Source organism: Eublepharis macularius, chromosome 4 (genome assembly GCF_028583425.1).
Source record: "Eublepharis macularius isolate TG4126 chromosome 4, MPM_Emac_v1.0, whole genome shotgun sequence".
Classification (NCBI taxonomy): Eukaryota; Metazoa; Chordata; class Lepidosauria; order Squamata; family Eublepharidae; genus Eublepharis; species Eublepharis macularius.
In genome coordinates, this window is record NC_072793.1 from 26,970,284 (window position 1) to 26,987,742 (window position 17,459).

The window sequence follows — 17,459 nt, forward strand, 5'->3', positions numbered from 1 at the left end:
GTGGGTTGAATTTGGAAATTGAGATCCTTCATAGACAAGACTGAGCTTTCTATAAACTTGAGAAAAGCCCCAGTTTTGCAGAAAAATCTGAACTCCAAATAAATAAATAAATAAATAACTGGGAGTTAACACCCTATAAATAACAGAAGCAGTGCCTATTGCTTTAAGAAACAAATTTCTTCTCAGCCTGTCTAGCAGAGCCCCTTTAAGTCCATTGCCTGTATTGGTTCAGGCTTCTAAGTTTCCACAGGCAAAGTTCTAACTTAACTTCCTGGGAGCAGAAAGTCTGGCTCAGCTAATTAACTGCACCTGCAAGCTGTTGCCGAGAGGGGGGGCCTTGAGAAACAAGGGAGTCTTATCCCAGTTCCCGCCTAGCAACGCGGATTGCACGCACCTCTGATTGGCTAGGAATCTGAGAGGAAAAGGTTGGCTCCTCTCAGCCCAGAGAGAGGGGGAGAGAGACTACTTTTCCAGCAGATGAGGGAGATATTTTTTTGCTCTGTGCCATGCCTGACGACCAGACCTGCCTGGTATAGTTTAAGGAGTTTGTTAATGACTGTAAGCCTCAAGTTTTCCTCAGAAATGTTAGTCAGCTATAGTTAATATAGACAAGCTTTATTTGTTTTAAATGCCCTTTGCTTGTGCCTGAGTAGAGTGGTTCCTGCTACTTGCATACATTCTTTCTGAGGTAATAAATACCTTTTATGTAAGCCTTGTGTCTGTGAGTGTCTGACCAAGTGTGTGCAGAGTCCCCCAGGTTGGAAAAGAACCCAGAGACTGGTGTGTCTCAACAGGAGGGGTAAGAGCTATTCTTCCCGGTGGCCTGCTAGGGGTTTGAGCGGCTGTAAGCAGCACTTGAGGTACCCCCTTGGACCCCTGTACCTGGACACAGCCGCTTTTGTGGCCATTGCTAGGCAATCACTACAGTATTTGTCACCTATGAGTAGGGTTGTCAGGTCCCTCTACCTTCCTGGTGGGAGGGCGAGACCTGGCACTTGCTTTGTGCCAGCAGCATGCCTCCTGATGTGTGCACGATTTGCATTCGCATGGCTGGCGCAATGATGTCACTCCCGGAAGTGACATCGTTGCACACGCCCCTGGAACGCACACACCATGCATGCTCCCAGAGTGCCTGCCAGCAGCAGGCAACCTCTGGGGGGCTTGCCACCTCCCTATTGCTGGCAGATTAGCAGGCAAGGAGACAAACTCCCGGGAGTTTTCCTGCCAGCAGCAGGCACCTGGGAACCCTACCTATAAGGGCAGGAAAAATCATCTAAGAGAGGCTGACATTTATGAAGATGTCCGCTGCTGATAGAGACATCTTGACTGGGAAAATCCCAATTCTCCTGGATCATTATTTTCCCGCATCCTGCACGGAAAATAAGGGATCTCTGTGATGAGAGGAGCACCTGACTTGGCTACTGTGTTCTAGTGGGTTTCTACACTCAGGATCCAGAACTCTGATTGGGCCAGGGCTTTCTACATACATGGTTTCTATAAGTAAAAGGCAGGGGGAGAGGGAGGGGTCCTTTCTAGGGCTGTTTTGGTCTTTGAGGGAAGACTTATTGGGACCAGGCCTGGCAGCAACCACTGGGCAAGTTGATCCCACATGACTTGCATGAATCACCCAGGCCCGGCTCTTTAATCATAGGATCATAGAATCATAGGGTTGGAAGGGACCTCTAGGGTCATCTAGCCCAACCCCCTGCACAATGCAAGAAATTCACAACTACTTCCCCTCCCCACACTCCCAGTGACCCCTGCTCTATGCTCAGAAGAGGGCAAAACACCATCAGGCTCCCTAGCCAAATTGGCCTGGGGAAAATTGCTACCTGACCCTAAGGGGGCGATTGGCCTTACCCTGAGCATGTAAGAAGGGGCCGCAAGAACTAAGTGTCAGGGCTTGCCGCGACTGCCGCTGGGCGTGGCACTGGGTGGTCTGCTCCTGACATCACAGGGGGGCCAGGGATTCTGCAGGACCCTGCTCTGTGGAAGGAGGGGAGATATACCTCACCCAGACTCCCTCTCAGTCCACTCGCTGGCCTGCTCAACCTGGCCTGCTTACCCTCTGCATCCTCCTTCATCTCCTCCTTCCAGAACTCTCCTCCAAGCCTCCACCCTTGCATCCTACTGCTCTCACTCCACATCATTACTCCTCACTCACACCCACCACCTCAGAGCTCTTCCTAGCCACCTTATATAGGGCTTCCTTTCCCCACCCCGCCCTCCTTCTAGGCTTGTGCCATCTCCTGACTTGGCCCAGCTGTGCCTTCCCTCAGGTGTTTCCCTCCTACCACTAATCCCTTCTTGGCTTCCTTGCCTTGCTGGCAGGGTGGGATTGAATGTGAGCCATCCCTGGCTGAGGTCTTCTTGGCCTTGCTCATGAGGAGCTGCCCCAGCCAGCTTTGGTGCTGCTGAGCCTGCCTGGCCTTGCTCACGAGGAGCCACCCCAGCCGGCTTCTGTGCTGCTGAGCCTGCCTGGCCTTGCTCACGAGGAGCTGCCCCAGCCGGCTTCTGTGCTGGTGAGCCTGGCTGGCCTTGCTCACGAGGAGCTGCCCCAGCCGGCTTCTGTGCTGGTGAGCCTGGCTGGCCTTGCTCACGAGGAGCTGCCCTGGCCAGCTTCTGTGCTGCCTGTTCATTGATGCCGGGCGGGGCTACCCATCTCCTCCCCCAGAATGCCTGTGGCAGCTCCACCTGGAGGGGCTTGGCTCCTAGCACCTCCTGAGCCAGGCTGCTGTCCTCTAGCCAGGGTGTGGCTCTGGGCTGTAGTGGCTGCTTCTCCTCATTGGAAGGTAAGGGCTCTGTTTGGGCTGTTGCTGTGTCCCTATTCCCCCTGCCTTGGCCCTTTTCCTCTAGCCCGCTTAGCCCCCTCTCTTCCCCCTGGGGGGTGGGACTAGCTGGCTTCTCCCTGCTCCCTCCAGCTTTCTGGGGCTTTGGCCTTTCGCCCCTTCCCCCTGGAGTAGGCAGGTTCTGGCTCTGTTTGCCAGACAGAGCGGTTGAACTGCTGTCTCCCGGCTGCCCCCTGCCGCTGCCTGTCAGCAAGTCCGGGGGCTGGGCTGCTGACCCCGGACACAAAGCACTGATGTAACCCATTCTGCCCTCCTCCTCATGATCCTCCCAAGTTCACAGAATCAGCATTGCTGTCAGAGGGCCATCTAGCCTCTGCTTGAAAACCTCCAAAAAGGAGAGCCCAGCAGCTCCTGAGGAAGCCTGTTCCACTGAGGGACTGCTCTAACTGTCAGGAAGTTGTTCCTGATGTTCAGCCAAAATTCTTTTGATTTAATTTCAACCCATTGATTCTGGTCTGTCCTTCTGGGGCAGCGGAAATCAACACACCATTCTCTGTATGCCAGCCCTTCACGTACTTGAAGATAGTTATCATATCACCTCTCAGTCGTCTCCTCTACAGGCTAAACATACTGAGCTCCTTCAACCATTCCTCATAGGACTTGGGCCCCCTCACCATCTTTGTTGCCCTCCTCGGGACACGTTCCAGCTTGTCTATTTCCTTCTGAAATTGTGGTGCCCAAAACTGAACACAATACTCCAGGTGAGATCTAACCAGAGCAGAGTAAAGTGATACCATCACTTTCTGGACACTATGCTTCTGTTGATACAGCCCCAAATCACATTTGCCTTTTTAGCTACCACATCACACTGACTAATGTTCAGTGTATGGTCTACTAAGACCCCTAGATCCTTTTCGCACATACTACTGCCAAGACAAGTCTCCCCCATCCTATAATTATGCCTTTGATTTTTCTTACCTAAATGCAGAACTTTGCATTTATCTATGTTGAAATTCATTTTATTGTTTTAGCCCAGTTTTCCAGCCTGTCAAGATCATCTTGGATCCTGACTCTGTCTTCTACCGTATTTGCTGCCCCTCCCAATTTCGTATCATCTGCAAATTTAATAAGCATTCCCTCTGTTCCTTCATCCAAATCATTTATAAAAACGTTGAATAGAACAGGTCCCAGGACTGAGGCACTCCACTTGTCACTCTTCTCCAGGAGGATGAAGAACCATTAACAAGTACTGTTATATCATGGCAAGTTGTGAGTTTGGTGATGTTCTCTTATTGAACTGTTTTCCTTTACTGAACTGTTTAGCTAGTTTCCCCTGATCCCTTAGGGCCGAAAACCCAGGGCTGTAGTTTGGTTTCACTTCATCTTCTGGTAGTTGGCTGTTTGTTCTGTACTAAAGCAGAGGCCAGGGAAGGCCCTGCTTTTTGTTCAAATAAAACTTTCGATACTTCAGGCACTGTGTGTTTATGGAATTATTACACTTACTAACATTCAACAGCAGCCATCCTGTGATACCCAGTGTGGCGTAGTAGTTAATTTCAGATTAGGCTCTGGGAGACCCCGGTTTGAATCCCCACTCATTGTGCAATGAGTCAGAAATTGCGCTAGAAAGACGCTATACTTCCAGAAGTTTAGCGAACTTTTTCCGCGATGCCAGGACACGCCAGGACGTGTGAATTTGCCCTAGGTCTGCCGCAGCAGCTGGCACTGTACAAGCAGCCCAAAGGAGAGGCTGCCAGGGGGGTGGAAGGAGGGAAAGCTGAAATCAAAGGAGGCAGATAAAGGTTGGTGGGCCAGCAGATGGAAAATAGAGGAGCAGGGAAAAAGTAGATGCTAAGCGGGCTTTCAGGGAAGGGAAAGAGGAAATACTGGAGGAGAGGAAAATGAGATTTCCCTGCAAGTTGTTGTGGGTCCCTTGTTTGCTGTTTGATAGTTTCTAATGTTTTTATCATTATTTCTTTTTTTAAAAAAATGTACATATAATTGTAATACAATACAGAATTATTGTTATTTCTTACTGCAATATTAATATGCAGCTTGTGGCTGTTCTCCGTGAAGTCAAGTACTTGAAGTTTCAGCAACAGAAAGAAATTCCAGAAAGTGCTGGAAGTCTCTTTTCTCAGAACGAAACTTTCCGGAAATTTGTAGACAACTTAGATCTCATTGTTGGGTGGTATAACAAGGTATGTGTCAGGCGACGTTAACAACAGACGGAAAAGTAATGGTGGCTGTATGTGATATGAAATCCATTTAAACATCTTACTTATTATAAAGGAAGAAACTATGATTACTCTAACCAAGACATTCGTACAGAAATGCCATTTTCTCTAGAAATATCACTATGGCAGTTTCCACACACAAGGATAACACTTTAGTTATCCCTTAGAAGTGGATTTTTCGTTCTACACATGGAAAATCAGTTATAAATGTCCACTAAAGCGTATTGAAAGTGGATTATCCAATGCGTGTGGAAGCAGCCCATATGTTGGATCTAACCAAGTTTTTCATTTAATCTCGCCTAATTCCCCTTCCTTCAATGGGTTTTGTGTAAGTCCTCATATCACGTGGCTTTTGTACAAGCAAGTCTCATAATCCTCAACATTGTCTTTTTTTCCCTTTTGGTTTTCACTAGTAGAAAAACTTATTAGATCCAACCCTTTCCAGTGTTGGTATTTTAAGCCTTGCCTAAATCATCCCAGGAATCACCCTTGCAAGTTTCCATTCAGAGCTAGCAATTGAACCCAGGATCTGCTGTGCCCTCCCTATAATCTCACTTTAGTGCAAATCCATAAAGTTCAGAAGACATGCCACATTTGAGATGGTACCATTTGTCTCCAATGCCTCTAAACTAATAATATATCCTAAGATGAGCTGTTTGTTTTTAGATCAAGCGAACAATTTTGAATGTAGAACTCCCTCTGATTGAGGGTGAGCTAGAAGAAATTGATGTTGGACTGCAAAAAGCTGAGACTAACCTATACTGGAACAATGAAGGTACAACTACCTGCTTGCCGTTCACTCAGTGGTCAAATAAAGTGCTCATTGTGTGCAAGTTTGAATCCAACCTGCCTTCACATTGAATAACTTCTTAAATTTATATATAAAAACCATTCATAGTGCTGACCACATCTTTCTAGTGTACCTAGTGTCCAAACTATGCAGAGATAAGTATGGGCACTGCCAATGAATGGTTTAAATCAAGAGTTCCCAACCTTTTGGAGCCTGCAGGCACATTTGGAATTCTGAACGCAGCCTCAAGATGACTGCCACAAAATGGCTTCTGCAGAAAGCGGAAGCAGCAACAAAATGGCTGCTCCAGTTCACCTTCAGTCACACACTGAAGATCCTTGTGCTGTAGAAGCAGTTTTCGCCAAAGCAATGTTTTAAAAAATCTGCACAGCCAATCAAATTTTCAATGGCCAATCAGAAGTCATGCTTGGCAAAAGCCCCACCTGGCCCCACCGACTTTCTAAAAACACTTGGTGGGGACCTGGAAAGGTATCAGCAGGCGCTATGGGGCCCATGGATGCCATGTTGGGAACCCCTGATTTGGATACTAAGCCCTGCAAGTTAAGTTGCATTCACAGAATGAAACTCTCCAACATTCCCTTTCCCGCTACTACCTGCTGTGCTTCCTGAAATGCTAGTCCTGGAGACTGGTGGACTAACAGAAATAGTGCATGGTACAACACAGGGGTCTGTAGTAAGAGGAAGGAATAAGCAGAAATCTTGTGCAACCAGAAGTGCCCTTACAGTAGCAGAAGGAGTCATGGGAGCTGGCCCCATGTCTCCTTGGCTATGTGTTATTGAGGGAATAAAGCCATGTCCTTTCCCCCAACCTTCACTCCATTAGCTGCCAGTAACATGGAAAGTTAGACATTCAGCTTCAACTTACCTAGAAGATGCTGTTTGGCAGTGCTCATGTTTTTCCGCAAAACATGCCCACCATATTCTAGATATTTTATCACCTCAGTTTACCACCACATTGTGCTTTATATGCAGAATGGCACTTAGAATGTTGCTGCCAACTTTTGGAGAGCCTGTAAGGAAACGATGCTGGGGCCAGGGAACCTATGGAGTCTGATAATTTTTATATCTATCCCTCTTATCACCTAACCAGATGTTATGGAATATATTCAAGAGATGCGGAATGTCTTATATGATTTAGAGACAAGAATTCAGAAAACAAAATTAAATGTGGAGAACATTGGGCAGCTAATGCAGGCAAGTACTGTATAAAAATTATTTTCAACCGTTTTTTTTTAAAGGGACTTCCTCAATAGTTTTGCTCCTCTGCAGATAAGAGGTACTAAATCTGCCATAAATCTGATCTCACAGGAATGGTCAGCCAGTCCTTTGTTTGAACGGAAAGACAATAAGGATACAGCCCTCCTCGATCTGGATGGCAAAGCTAACACCATAACCAAACGCTATACAGCAATCAAAGATGCTGGGCTGAAGATCCAAGCAATGGTTGAGGTAGGAGAGTGAAAGAACAGGCTGTAAACACACATCCCAGGAACTTTATGTACTTCTCTTCCATAAATATGTTCATGCATGTTGTTATGAATGCCTTTCTCCCATTATAGAGAAGTGAGGCAATCTTTGTGGAAATTCAGTAACCAGCTTTTTCTTTATGTGACCTGGCCTCATACCGGTGATGCTGTAGCATTACCTAGGGAGACTAGCTCTCATACCACCTAGCAGGGCAGCGGGGAAAACTTGCAAATATCTGCCACCACTCAGCTAAGTAGCAAGAGAAAACCTCTGTGAGTGAATACCCAAAGTAATGTCATGCCATTGACATGATGCTCTAGGATTTGGACAAAACTCTGTGTCTTTACCTCTTGGAGCATCACATTAGCATCACGTCAGCAATGGGCAGTTACTTCCAGGTATTTGTCAAAGATGTCATTGCACCATAGGTACGTTAACATTCCCTTCATCCCCACCCTCTTCCTCTCTCACTGGTTGCCAGCCACTGACATACCCCAATGAGTTTTAGAGATAGGGAACCAATGGAGTTTGACAAACATATCTCTGATCTGCCTTTCCATGATGTTCAAGATAACTCATAACATAATTTAAAAATAATTATCATTAATATAGCTAATTGCAAACTTGGCCATATCTGAGAATACTTAAATCCAGAGATTGGAGCTATAAACAGACAAGGCAGGTATTTCTACAAACCTGGAAAAAGTTCCAAGTTTACAGAAAAATCTGAAATCTAAAATATAATTTAATTTAATTTATTAGATTTATACTCCGCCCTCCCCACATCAGCGGGCTCAGGGCGGATAACAACACAATTTAAAACATATTCAACGATCATTAAAAATTATAAAATTCCTACATATTATCATAAAAATTATATACACACACACACTCACACACACATATAGAGCAAGGAACAAGGCAGCACATAATTTGATTTAGACGTTCCATACAGCAGTTCTTCCCAGAACAAAATATAATAAGATGGACAACAACATTACATGGGAGGGCCTATAGTTTAAAAAAGAAAACCCACCTGAGGGAGGGGCACCGCCCGACATCAACCATATGCCTGGCGGAACAACTCTGTCTTACAGGCCCAGCGAAATGTTAACAAGTCTTGCCAGGCCCTGGTCTCATAAGGCAGAGTGTTCCACCAGGTTAATCCCCTTCCAAATGACAAAAGGACCACCTGTAGCTTTAAGAAATGGATGCCTCAGTGGCCCTGGCTTGGCAACCCCAACAGTTTTGCCAGTGTTCCTGGCTTGGTTTCTGTCAGTAAAAGGCAGAGGGGGACAGGGCCCTTTCTGGGGTTGTTTTGGCCTAGCAGGGAGGATTCATCAGGGCCAGATCTGGCAGCAACCACTGGGCTACTTGCTACCATGCAACTTGCATGACTTACCCAGGTCTGGACACTTGCTGCTGTTCTACAGCAGCTGTCACAAAAAAGCCAATGTGGTGTAGTGGTTATAGTTTCACCCTAGAACCTCAAATCCACATTCTGCCCTGGAAACTCACTGGGTGAGCTTGGGACAGTTACAGATTCTCAGCCCAACTCAGCTCACAGATAACGGTGGAGTGGCCATTAAAAGCACTTGAGCGCCTCCCAGTGGGCTGAAGGCCTCACTCCACCTAGGCTCAGGCAGTCCTGTGACAGAAATGCTAAACTTGGCCTGCCTGAGCCGCGTGCAAGGTGAGAAGGCAGCATCTGACCCAGCCAAGCCCCACACAAGGCATAGGAGGCAATGCTTGGTCTGGTTGAGCCCTGCACAGGACATGGGAAGTGGCTTCCAGCCAAATCCTGCATGAGGTGTGGGAGGCAGCAGTGCTTGGCCCTGTCAAGGCCCATGCAAGGTGAGAGAGGCAGCACTGCCCAGCCAATCCAATCCCAGTCATCGTTGATGTTCCAACATTTGTCCAAATGGTAGTGTCACTGTCAACATGCTTATGTTACTTCTACTTGCACCAGAAGAATGGATTGATTATTTATTACTGTCAAGACCAGCACAAAAATAGATACAGTACCAGAAATATTTACATAAAAACATTACATAGATGATATTAAAAATAGGAAACGTAATTCATTACATTTATACAGGGCTTTTTTTCTGAGAAAAGAGGTGGTGGTGGTGGAACTCAGTGGGTTGCCAGCACAGGGGGGCAACTCTTGGCAGGAGGTGGTGCCCCTGGTACCACATGTGTGCGCGCAAAGTGTGCGCACATTTCCAGGACCAATGATGTCACTTTGGGTCAGCTGGAACAAGGGGGAAGTTTTTTAAAGTTTAAATCGCCCTTGGTGAAAATGATCACATGGCTAGGGGCCCCACCCCCTGATCTCCAGACAGAGGGGAGTTCTGGACAGAGGGATCTGTCTGGAGATCAGGGGGCGGGGCCACCAGCCATGTGACCATTTTCAAGAGGTTCCAGCACTCCATTCCACTGCATTCCAGCTGAAAAAAAGCCCTGCATTTATACAAAACTATGGCTGCTTCCACACACGTTGAATAATCCACTTTCAATACTCTTTAGTGAACATTTGAAACTGATTTTCCATGTGTGGAACAAAAAATCCACTTCAAAAGGATTGCGAAAGTGCATTGAAAGTGCATTATTCAACGTGTGTGGAAATGGCCAATGATTAACAGCTGCACAAAATCTAGCGACTCTATGTGTAATCTAAGGCTCATGGTCTAAGCGAAGAAGGGAAATATACAATTCCTCTGATCTACTGGGGGTTAAACCATAGAGTTTAGGGCATATCCTACAGCATCACCCTAATGTCATATTTCATGTCCCATTTTTGCTGGAAGTGACATCCCATGCCAGAGCAACACTAGCATGCTTATCTTCATCCCCCCCCAAATCCTCCCTGTTTAAGAGACCTGTTATAGTAGCTGCTGTTATAATTGAGAGAAGATAGAAATGTTGCAGAAGGAAGGTCAAAGAGCATGAACAAGAGACGGAAAGAGAATTAGGGGGCCTGCTCTGTAGAGAACTAATTGTGCTGATCAGGGCTAAATTCTGCTGAAGGGCTAATGAGAGAGGGAGCACCAGGGCACAATCATGTAACTTTTTCGGTGTTTATTTTGTGCTCCCTCTAATGGTTGTATGCCTACGTACACTGGCTTGTATCCTACCATCCTGCCATCTTTCCACCTAAGAAGACTTCCTCCAATGGCAGTGGCTCTTCCCCCATTGGAGAAAGGCTTCATACTTTGCTAACTGGAGTGGAAGGATACAAGCTGCCATTTTAAGTAGAGTTCAGTACAAATTAATACATGCTTTTGCTTAACCAAATAATAAGCACCATGATATATAAGGTTATGAAAACTGAAAGGAAATGGACTTCATCATTTCTGTTTCTATTGCTATGTCTTATGTACTTCTTTTTAAGATAGTACAACTACATAGTCAGGGCTTTTTTTCTGGGAAAAGAGGTGGTGGAACTCAGTGGGTTGCCTGCGGAGAAAATGGTCACATGGCCAGTGGCCCCGCCCCCTGATCGCCAGACAGAGGGGAGTTGAGATTGACCTCCGTGCCACTCAGAGGCACGGAGGGCAATCTCAACTCCCCTCTGGCTGGAGATCAGGGGGCGGGGCCACCGGCCATTTGACCATTTTCAAGAGTTGCCGGAACTCCGTTCCACCACGTTACTGCTGAAAAAAAGCCCTGTACATAGTAACGTACTTCACAGTGTACATTCTTTTATGCGGCATAAAATGTGTCTAGCTGCACATAAGAATAAACAGTGCAGCTGCTGACTCTCAATAAACAAGCTCTGTCATTGTCAGGTTGTGTTCGGAGGCGGAGAGGATTTTTTTTTAATTGTAATATAGTTTCTTTCTGCATACTTATTTAAGTCCCCTGAATATGCACTTTTGAAATTCTTGTTTTGTGATCGGCATGAGCTATCTACTTCATTATTAGGTATAATTATGAATTTGTTCCACTATATTAGGATGAAGAATGCCCCATTAGTCTAAACACATGTTGTACAAAAGGCTTGTGGGACAGGTTCACAGAGTTCTGTTGCTCACGTTCTTCCTTAAAAGTGAGATTTACTCTCCGCTCCCTCAATACATGTCCAAAACTGCATTTGTAATCTTTGAAGTAGCAAGTTTTGCTCACCTCAGAAGATCATTTAAATCACTGAGAAATCTTTTTCAAGTAATATTCCCTTGAATGAAGCAACCCTTCTCCCCCCACATGTATCTCCAGAGCAGCTCGCGGTAAGTTAAAAACTATTTCCATTCACAGTTCTGTATTAGTAAAACCATAATCATGACCATGGTCCTGACAGGAAACAATAAGAAACATCATCGTATTATAAAAGTATCTGACCATATCTTTGACTTCTTGACAAGACTAAGTGTAGCTCCTCTACAGTGAATTCCAGTCAGAAATGTAGTCTGGTGGTGGTCTTCTTGACATTAATGGCATATTTGGGAGTTGCCCAAACATTTTCTGAGTTGACATTCAGCTTTTATGACCATTAAAGCATTTAGCGTCAATAGAAGGAAACTGACTAACTCTGATGTAATGATTTTTCTGTCCTCAGGAAAATGCAGAGTTGTTCAAGGCTGACAAGACATCGGGAATGTGGAAGAATTATGTAGACTACATAGATGACATGATATTAGATGGCTACTTTAAGTTTATCCGCAAATCACTGCAGTTTCTGCTCAGCAACATGTCAGCTGATGTATGTTGATGATGAGGCCTTTGAATTGGTTTGTTTCTAAAAGATATGTATAAATGGGCATAGAGGATACACTACTGCTGTCACTTATCTCCTTTCAAAACTTTAGTAAAACCAAAAAAATAAGCATGATCTGGAAATTTGGATACATTTTTATCAGTCCAGCATATTTATTTGTTTGTTTGTTCATAATAATTGTTAACAGAGAACTTGGTGGTCTAGGATACAGGCAGAACAGACTGTGCAGAATATAAGCTATGCACATCCATAATTTATCCCAAACCGCTCTGGTTTCTGAGCTCATCCTTGTATTTTTAAGGCTACTGCCTGAATGAATGTGCCATCAGTCAATCTACTTTCTATTTTGTGAAATAAAGGTCAAAAGCTGTGACTATTATTTTAGAGGCAAGGTATTACTGGAGTGGAAATGAAAATTTCTGGGTGAAGATAAATGAATAATAAAGAATGTACTTATATATTGCAGGCACATATAGCCCCTTTATTTGAAGTGCGCATGGAGTTGTATAAAGACGATTTAAGGTACCGCCCATCTCTGGAAATAGGAGCAGACCAAGGATTTTTGGAAGTGATAGAAAACTTGATGAATGATATCTATGATACAGCTACACTTATTCCACGACTAGCAGAAGGAAAATTCAGCTATAGGGTTAGTCCTGCTTTACCAGATATTTTTTATTGACAATGGGCAGAACGCTGTATGGTTCACTGATATTTCCATGTACTTCTGCAGATGATGAAATTTATGATGGTACCTTTGGGTCAAACCTTTGGGTCAAAGCACCTGGGGGTCACAGCACCTGCCTGAAGAAATAGTCTTGTGAGTTGGGGGGGGATATTATGAGGAGGGGTGATGGAGCAAAATAATCCCTTCTTCTGTCAGCAGAGCTGCACTGACAGAAGAAGAAGAAATGGTTTTGACCCCTCCCCCTTCTTTGCTGAAGCCCACCAACCCATGTAGCTATATACCACACAGGTCCAGCAACCTCAGGTTCAACTTTCCTAGTGTCAGAAGGGACCATTAGGAGAAAGGAAAAGCTGTGAAGACACACAGTCCTTGAGCAAATGAATCAATGAATCCAATCCAAGGATTTCTTAGCAGATGTTGGCCACATTGTTCAAGTTGGGGTAGGGGATTTTAGTTCTGAGGACTAGAAAGTTGTTAAAGTACATTCAAAGGCACAGGATTCTAAGCGAGCCAAAAGATTTTGTATTAGAAAGCACAATTCCTTTGTGGCAATTTGGGCTATACAGAATTCCAGATTTCCTATAGGCAATGCGGTTAATGATCAGTTAGTGTTTCTGTTAACTTCCTAGTGTCAGAAGGCACATGATCAGTTAGTGTTAATGATCAGTTAATGTTAGTGTTAGTGTTAGTGTTAGTGATCAGTTAATGATCAGTTAGTGTTTCTGTTAACTTCTGAGTGCAGGTGAATACCTTGACCCTGGCATTGCTATATTGTTCGAGGCCAGGGTGTATTGCTTGCGTTGTTTAGTTACTTCCCCAACCCTGACAAAATCTAATGTTTCCAGTCTGACCTAGAAGACATGGGGGAGTTGATAGAAATGCGAGAGGAAGTGGCGAATATCGTGGTTAATGCCATGAAGCAAGGTGAGGAATATGAAGATTCCTTCGAGAAATATGCATATCTATGGATGGATGATCCACATGAATTCATGCAGCGCTTCCTTACCTTTGGCCATGCACTGACACCTGAAGAACTGGAGTCGCATGCAGAGGAATACTTGCCTCACGTTGCACCCACACTAGATCAGTTTCAACTACAGGTGAGAGCTGAAGTGTGCATGTGTATGTATGTGTGGGTTTTTTAATGTTTGAAAATTCCATATTAAAGTCCCCATTTTCAAAATGGTTGTACCTTGCACTACAGCTTTCTGGAATCCACTGCACAACATTAATACATACCTCAACTCTCAATAGCCACAACCTCCCACTTGCAGTTGTACCACATTGCAACCTCCTCCCTTTCACTACCCCTTCTTTTTTTTGGTTCATGAAATCCAGTTCCCATCTTTCCTTATGGTTGTCCTCAGGGCTTTTTTTTCTGGGAAAAGAGGTGGTGGAACTCAGTGGTGGAACTCAAGACCGCACAATGATGTCATTTTGGGTCAGCTGGAACAAGGGGGGAGTTTTTAAAAGTTTAAATTGCCCTCTACGAAAATGGTCACATGGCCAGTGGCTCCGCCCCCTGATCTCCAGACAGAGGGGAGTTTAGATTGCCCTCTGTGCCACTCAGTCGTGTGGAGGTCAATCTAAACTCCCCTCTGTCTGAAGATGAGGGGGCGGGGCCACTGGCCATTTGACCATTTTTAAGAGGTGCCAGAACTCCGTTCCACCGCGTTCCTGCTGAAAAAAAGCCCTGGTTGTTCTAAACCCCATCCTTAGGACAACTTCACACATGAGGTTTCAAAGTCACTCCTTCCTTCCTTCCTTCCTTTCTTTCCTAGGACAAAACCAGAGATGATGATGATCATCATAAATTTCGGTCTACAAATTTATGTAGAATGCAGGCTGACACAGTCTTAATTAAAGAGATATATCCAGGGCTCATTTCGAGGGGGAACGCACAGGAACGCAGTTCCGGCAGTTCCCCAGAGAGATCACATGTCAGATGGCCCCGCCCACCTGACTCTCGGCCATTTTGGGCCAGTTTCAGCCTGGATTGGGGCCAAAACGGCCCGGATCGAACCTCTGACAGGTGGTGGATCACTCTCCCACTCAGCAGCGGCCTGATCCTGACAATTTTGGGCCTTTTTTCAGCCCTTTTCAGCCCCTTTTTGCCATTTTGGGCCCATTTTTGGCCCTGAATGGACAGGACTGGGTCCAAAACAGCCAGGATAGGTGATGTGTGGCATATGCAAATCAGTTATGCTAATGAGTTCCTCCAGCTCTTTTTCTACGAAATGACCCCTGGATATATCTTTTATTCTCCTTTAAAATGTCAATAACAAAGCTGGGAGCTTAGTATCAGTTATGAAAACTGAGTAGAGATAGAAGGGTTAGACTTGCTGTCCCTTCCCCACGAGGCCTTGATGCTGCATTTGAAAGACGGACGTTGATGTATGATCTTCGTCATATCTGTTCTTGCCTTTCCTTTTCATTAGTGGGTTCTGTATTCCTGGTCCTAGGGCGAGGCCAATAAATCTGATTAGATGCTGAAATGATGCCTGGAAGGCATCACTAGGAGTTTGCCTGCCACCAGTGGGTACCTGGAAACCTTATTCTGAGGCCCTCAAGCTGATTTAGGCCCCCTGAATTTTGCCCCCCCCCCCCAGCAGCCTTGACTCTGGCTAACTGGTTGTAACATTTCACTATCTGGCGGCCTTTTCTGTGTTTAGATTGACACTTATGAGAAGCTCTACGAAGAGGTGTCCAAGTTTGAAAACACCAAAGTGTTCAATGGTTGGCTACAAAGTGACTGTCGTCCCTTTAAGCAAGCACTGCTGAACATTGTCAAGCGCTGGAGTCTAATGTTCAAGCAGCATCTCATCGACCATGTTACCAACAGGTAGAATAGGAATTTATTCTGGAAATTTCGAGTTGTTCCAGTACTTAGTAGAGCTCCTCACACATATGGAAATCAGCCAGAAGCACACAGCAGTTTATCTGCAAAACTACCCTGGCTGCAGTTAGCTTTGTAGCTTGCATGGAAGTGTCAGGTGGCCCATCAGAGAAGCTCGAACTCAAAGAGATTCCAGAAGGAACCATTAACACTCAAGAGTTATCTTTTTGAGCTTATATACATTTTGATCAGGCACGCCCTCTGTTCGTTTAATCTCTTATTGCACAATACAATTTGTTGGGCTGTCATGGTATTGGCTAGAATATTAGGCTTGGACATGGCCGGCCTAACTGAGCTCAAATATGAAGCTCATTAGGCAGCTCGAGGCAAGTCAGGGCCTCAACTTCTACACACATGACATGTTATAAACCACTTAGAATGCTTGGGTTAACGTGGTAAAGGAATATAAAGAAATAACAACATACATTTTTACTTCTGCAATTGAATGTCTAAGAAGCTGTCAGAGACATAGAATTTATAAATCATTGTCTTATGCACATACAATTAATGATAATAACATTATTGTTATTAATATAATATTTACCACCCTTCGGGACAACATCCACTCAGAGTGGTTTACAAAGTATATTGTTGTTGTTTGTTGTTACTGTGTTCAGTGGGGCTTTCTCCCAAGCAAGTATGCATAGGATTGCATTTGCAGCCTTATAACAATGGATGTTATGACACATGATCAAGTGTAGCCGACTTAAACTCACATTGAATGAACATATATATAGAAAAACGGAATCACTTCCACTGACCGTGATCCCAACCGCCATACTTCATCCAGAGATCTGAACAGAGCTTACATATGTACAGATTTTGCATGCATAGGTTCTTTCCACATGACTGAGGATCAGATCACAGGGCAAAAGGAGACTATGTATATGCAACTTACAATGAAATCCTAAGAAGAGTTATACCCTTCTAAGACTATTGACTTCAGTGGACTTCAACTGGTGCAACTCTGCTTAGGACTGCAGTGCTATACACACACAACTGCTGTTCAGACCTACAGATAAATGCATTGTGATTGCAGTCACAGCCAGCGAGCATGAGTCTGCTCCCCTCCAACCAGTCATCCCTCATGGCTTTGTTGTGTGAACAGGTCTTAGTATCAAAGCTAAGTCACTTATTGGGTGGAGAATCAAGTAACAGAATACTTTCTGTCTCTTGCTATTAAAAGAGGCCTGGTTACACCTACTCCATCCTATGCTTTCCTTTGCAGCCTTAAGGAACTTGCCACTTTCATGAAAGAAGTGAATGCAGGCTTGTCTAAACCTGTGAAAGAAGGTGACTATGACGGGCTGGTGGACGTGATGGGTCACTTGATGAGGGTCAAAGACAGACAAATAGCTACGGACAATATGTTTGAACCTCTAAAGCAAACTATTGAGTTGCTAAAAGTTTACGGAGAAGAAATGCCTGAAGAGATTCATATGCAGTTGCATGTAAGTCATAAATTGTTTTTCAGTACTTGAATATTGGTACTTTATAAATTTAGCCTTCCATAATGAAATCTGGTGACCATAACTCTGTAGAAAAGAAGGAAAACCCTAGCCTAATATCAACTGATTTTATAATACGTTCACACTGGACAAACCTGGGCAAAATACATGATCATTTAGCAAAGGCCAACATCTAGAGTATTTTATTTACTTACTTCATTTATATCTTAACTGTTCTCGCCAGTGGGGACCCAAAGCGGCTTACATTTTATCCTCACAAGAACCCTGTGAAGTAGGTTAGGCTGAGTGTGTGTTACTAGCCCAAGGTCATGCAACAAGCTTCCATGGCAGAGCAGGGATTCGAACTTGGCTAGCGTGTCCACTACCTCACATTGGGTATAATACA

General features: G+C 44.7%; 1 protein-coding gene across 1 annotated transcript in view; it reads left to right on the top strand.

Moving 5' to 3' along the window:
• The window catches only part of DNAH17 (dynein axonemal heavy chain 17), a 139,204-nt gene that overhangs the window by 21,322 nt on the left and 100,423 nt on the right, over positions 1-17,459 (top strand). The window contains exons 13-21 of the mRNA XM_054975987.1: positions 4,844-4,990; positions 5,693-5,801; positions 6,928-7,031; positions 7,146-7,286; positions 11,863-12,006; positions 12,488-12,670; positions 13,555-13,809; positions 15,382-15,551; positions 16,834-17,056. Of these exons, the coding sequence (XP_054831962.1) occupies positions 4,844-4,990; positions 5,693-5,801; positions 6,928-7,031; positions 7,146-7,286; positions 11,863-12,006; positions 12,488-12,670; positions 13,555-13,809; positions 15,382-15,551; positions 16,834-17,056 (1,476 nt within the window). The remainder of the gene's footprint in view (positions 1-4,843; positions 4,991-5,692; positions 5,802-6,927; positions 7,032-7,145; positions 7,287-11,862; positions 12,007-12,487; positions 12,671-13,554; positions 13,810-15,381; positions 15,552-16,833; positions 17,057-17,459) is intronic.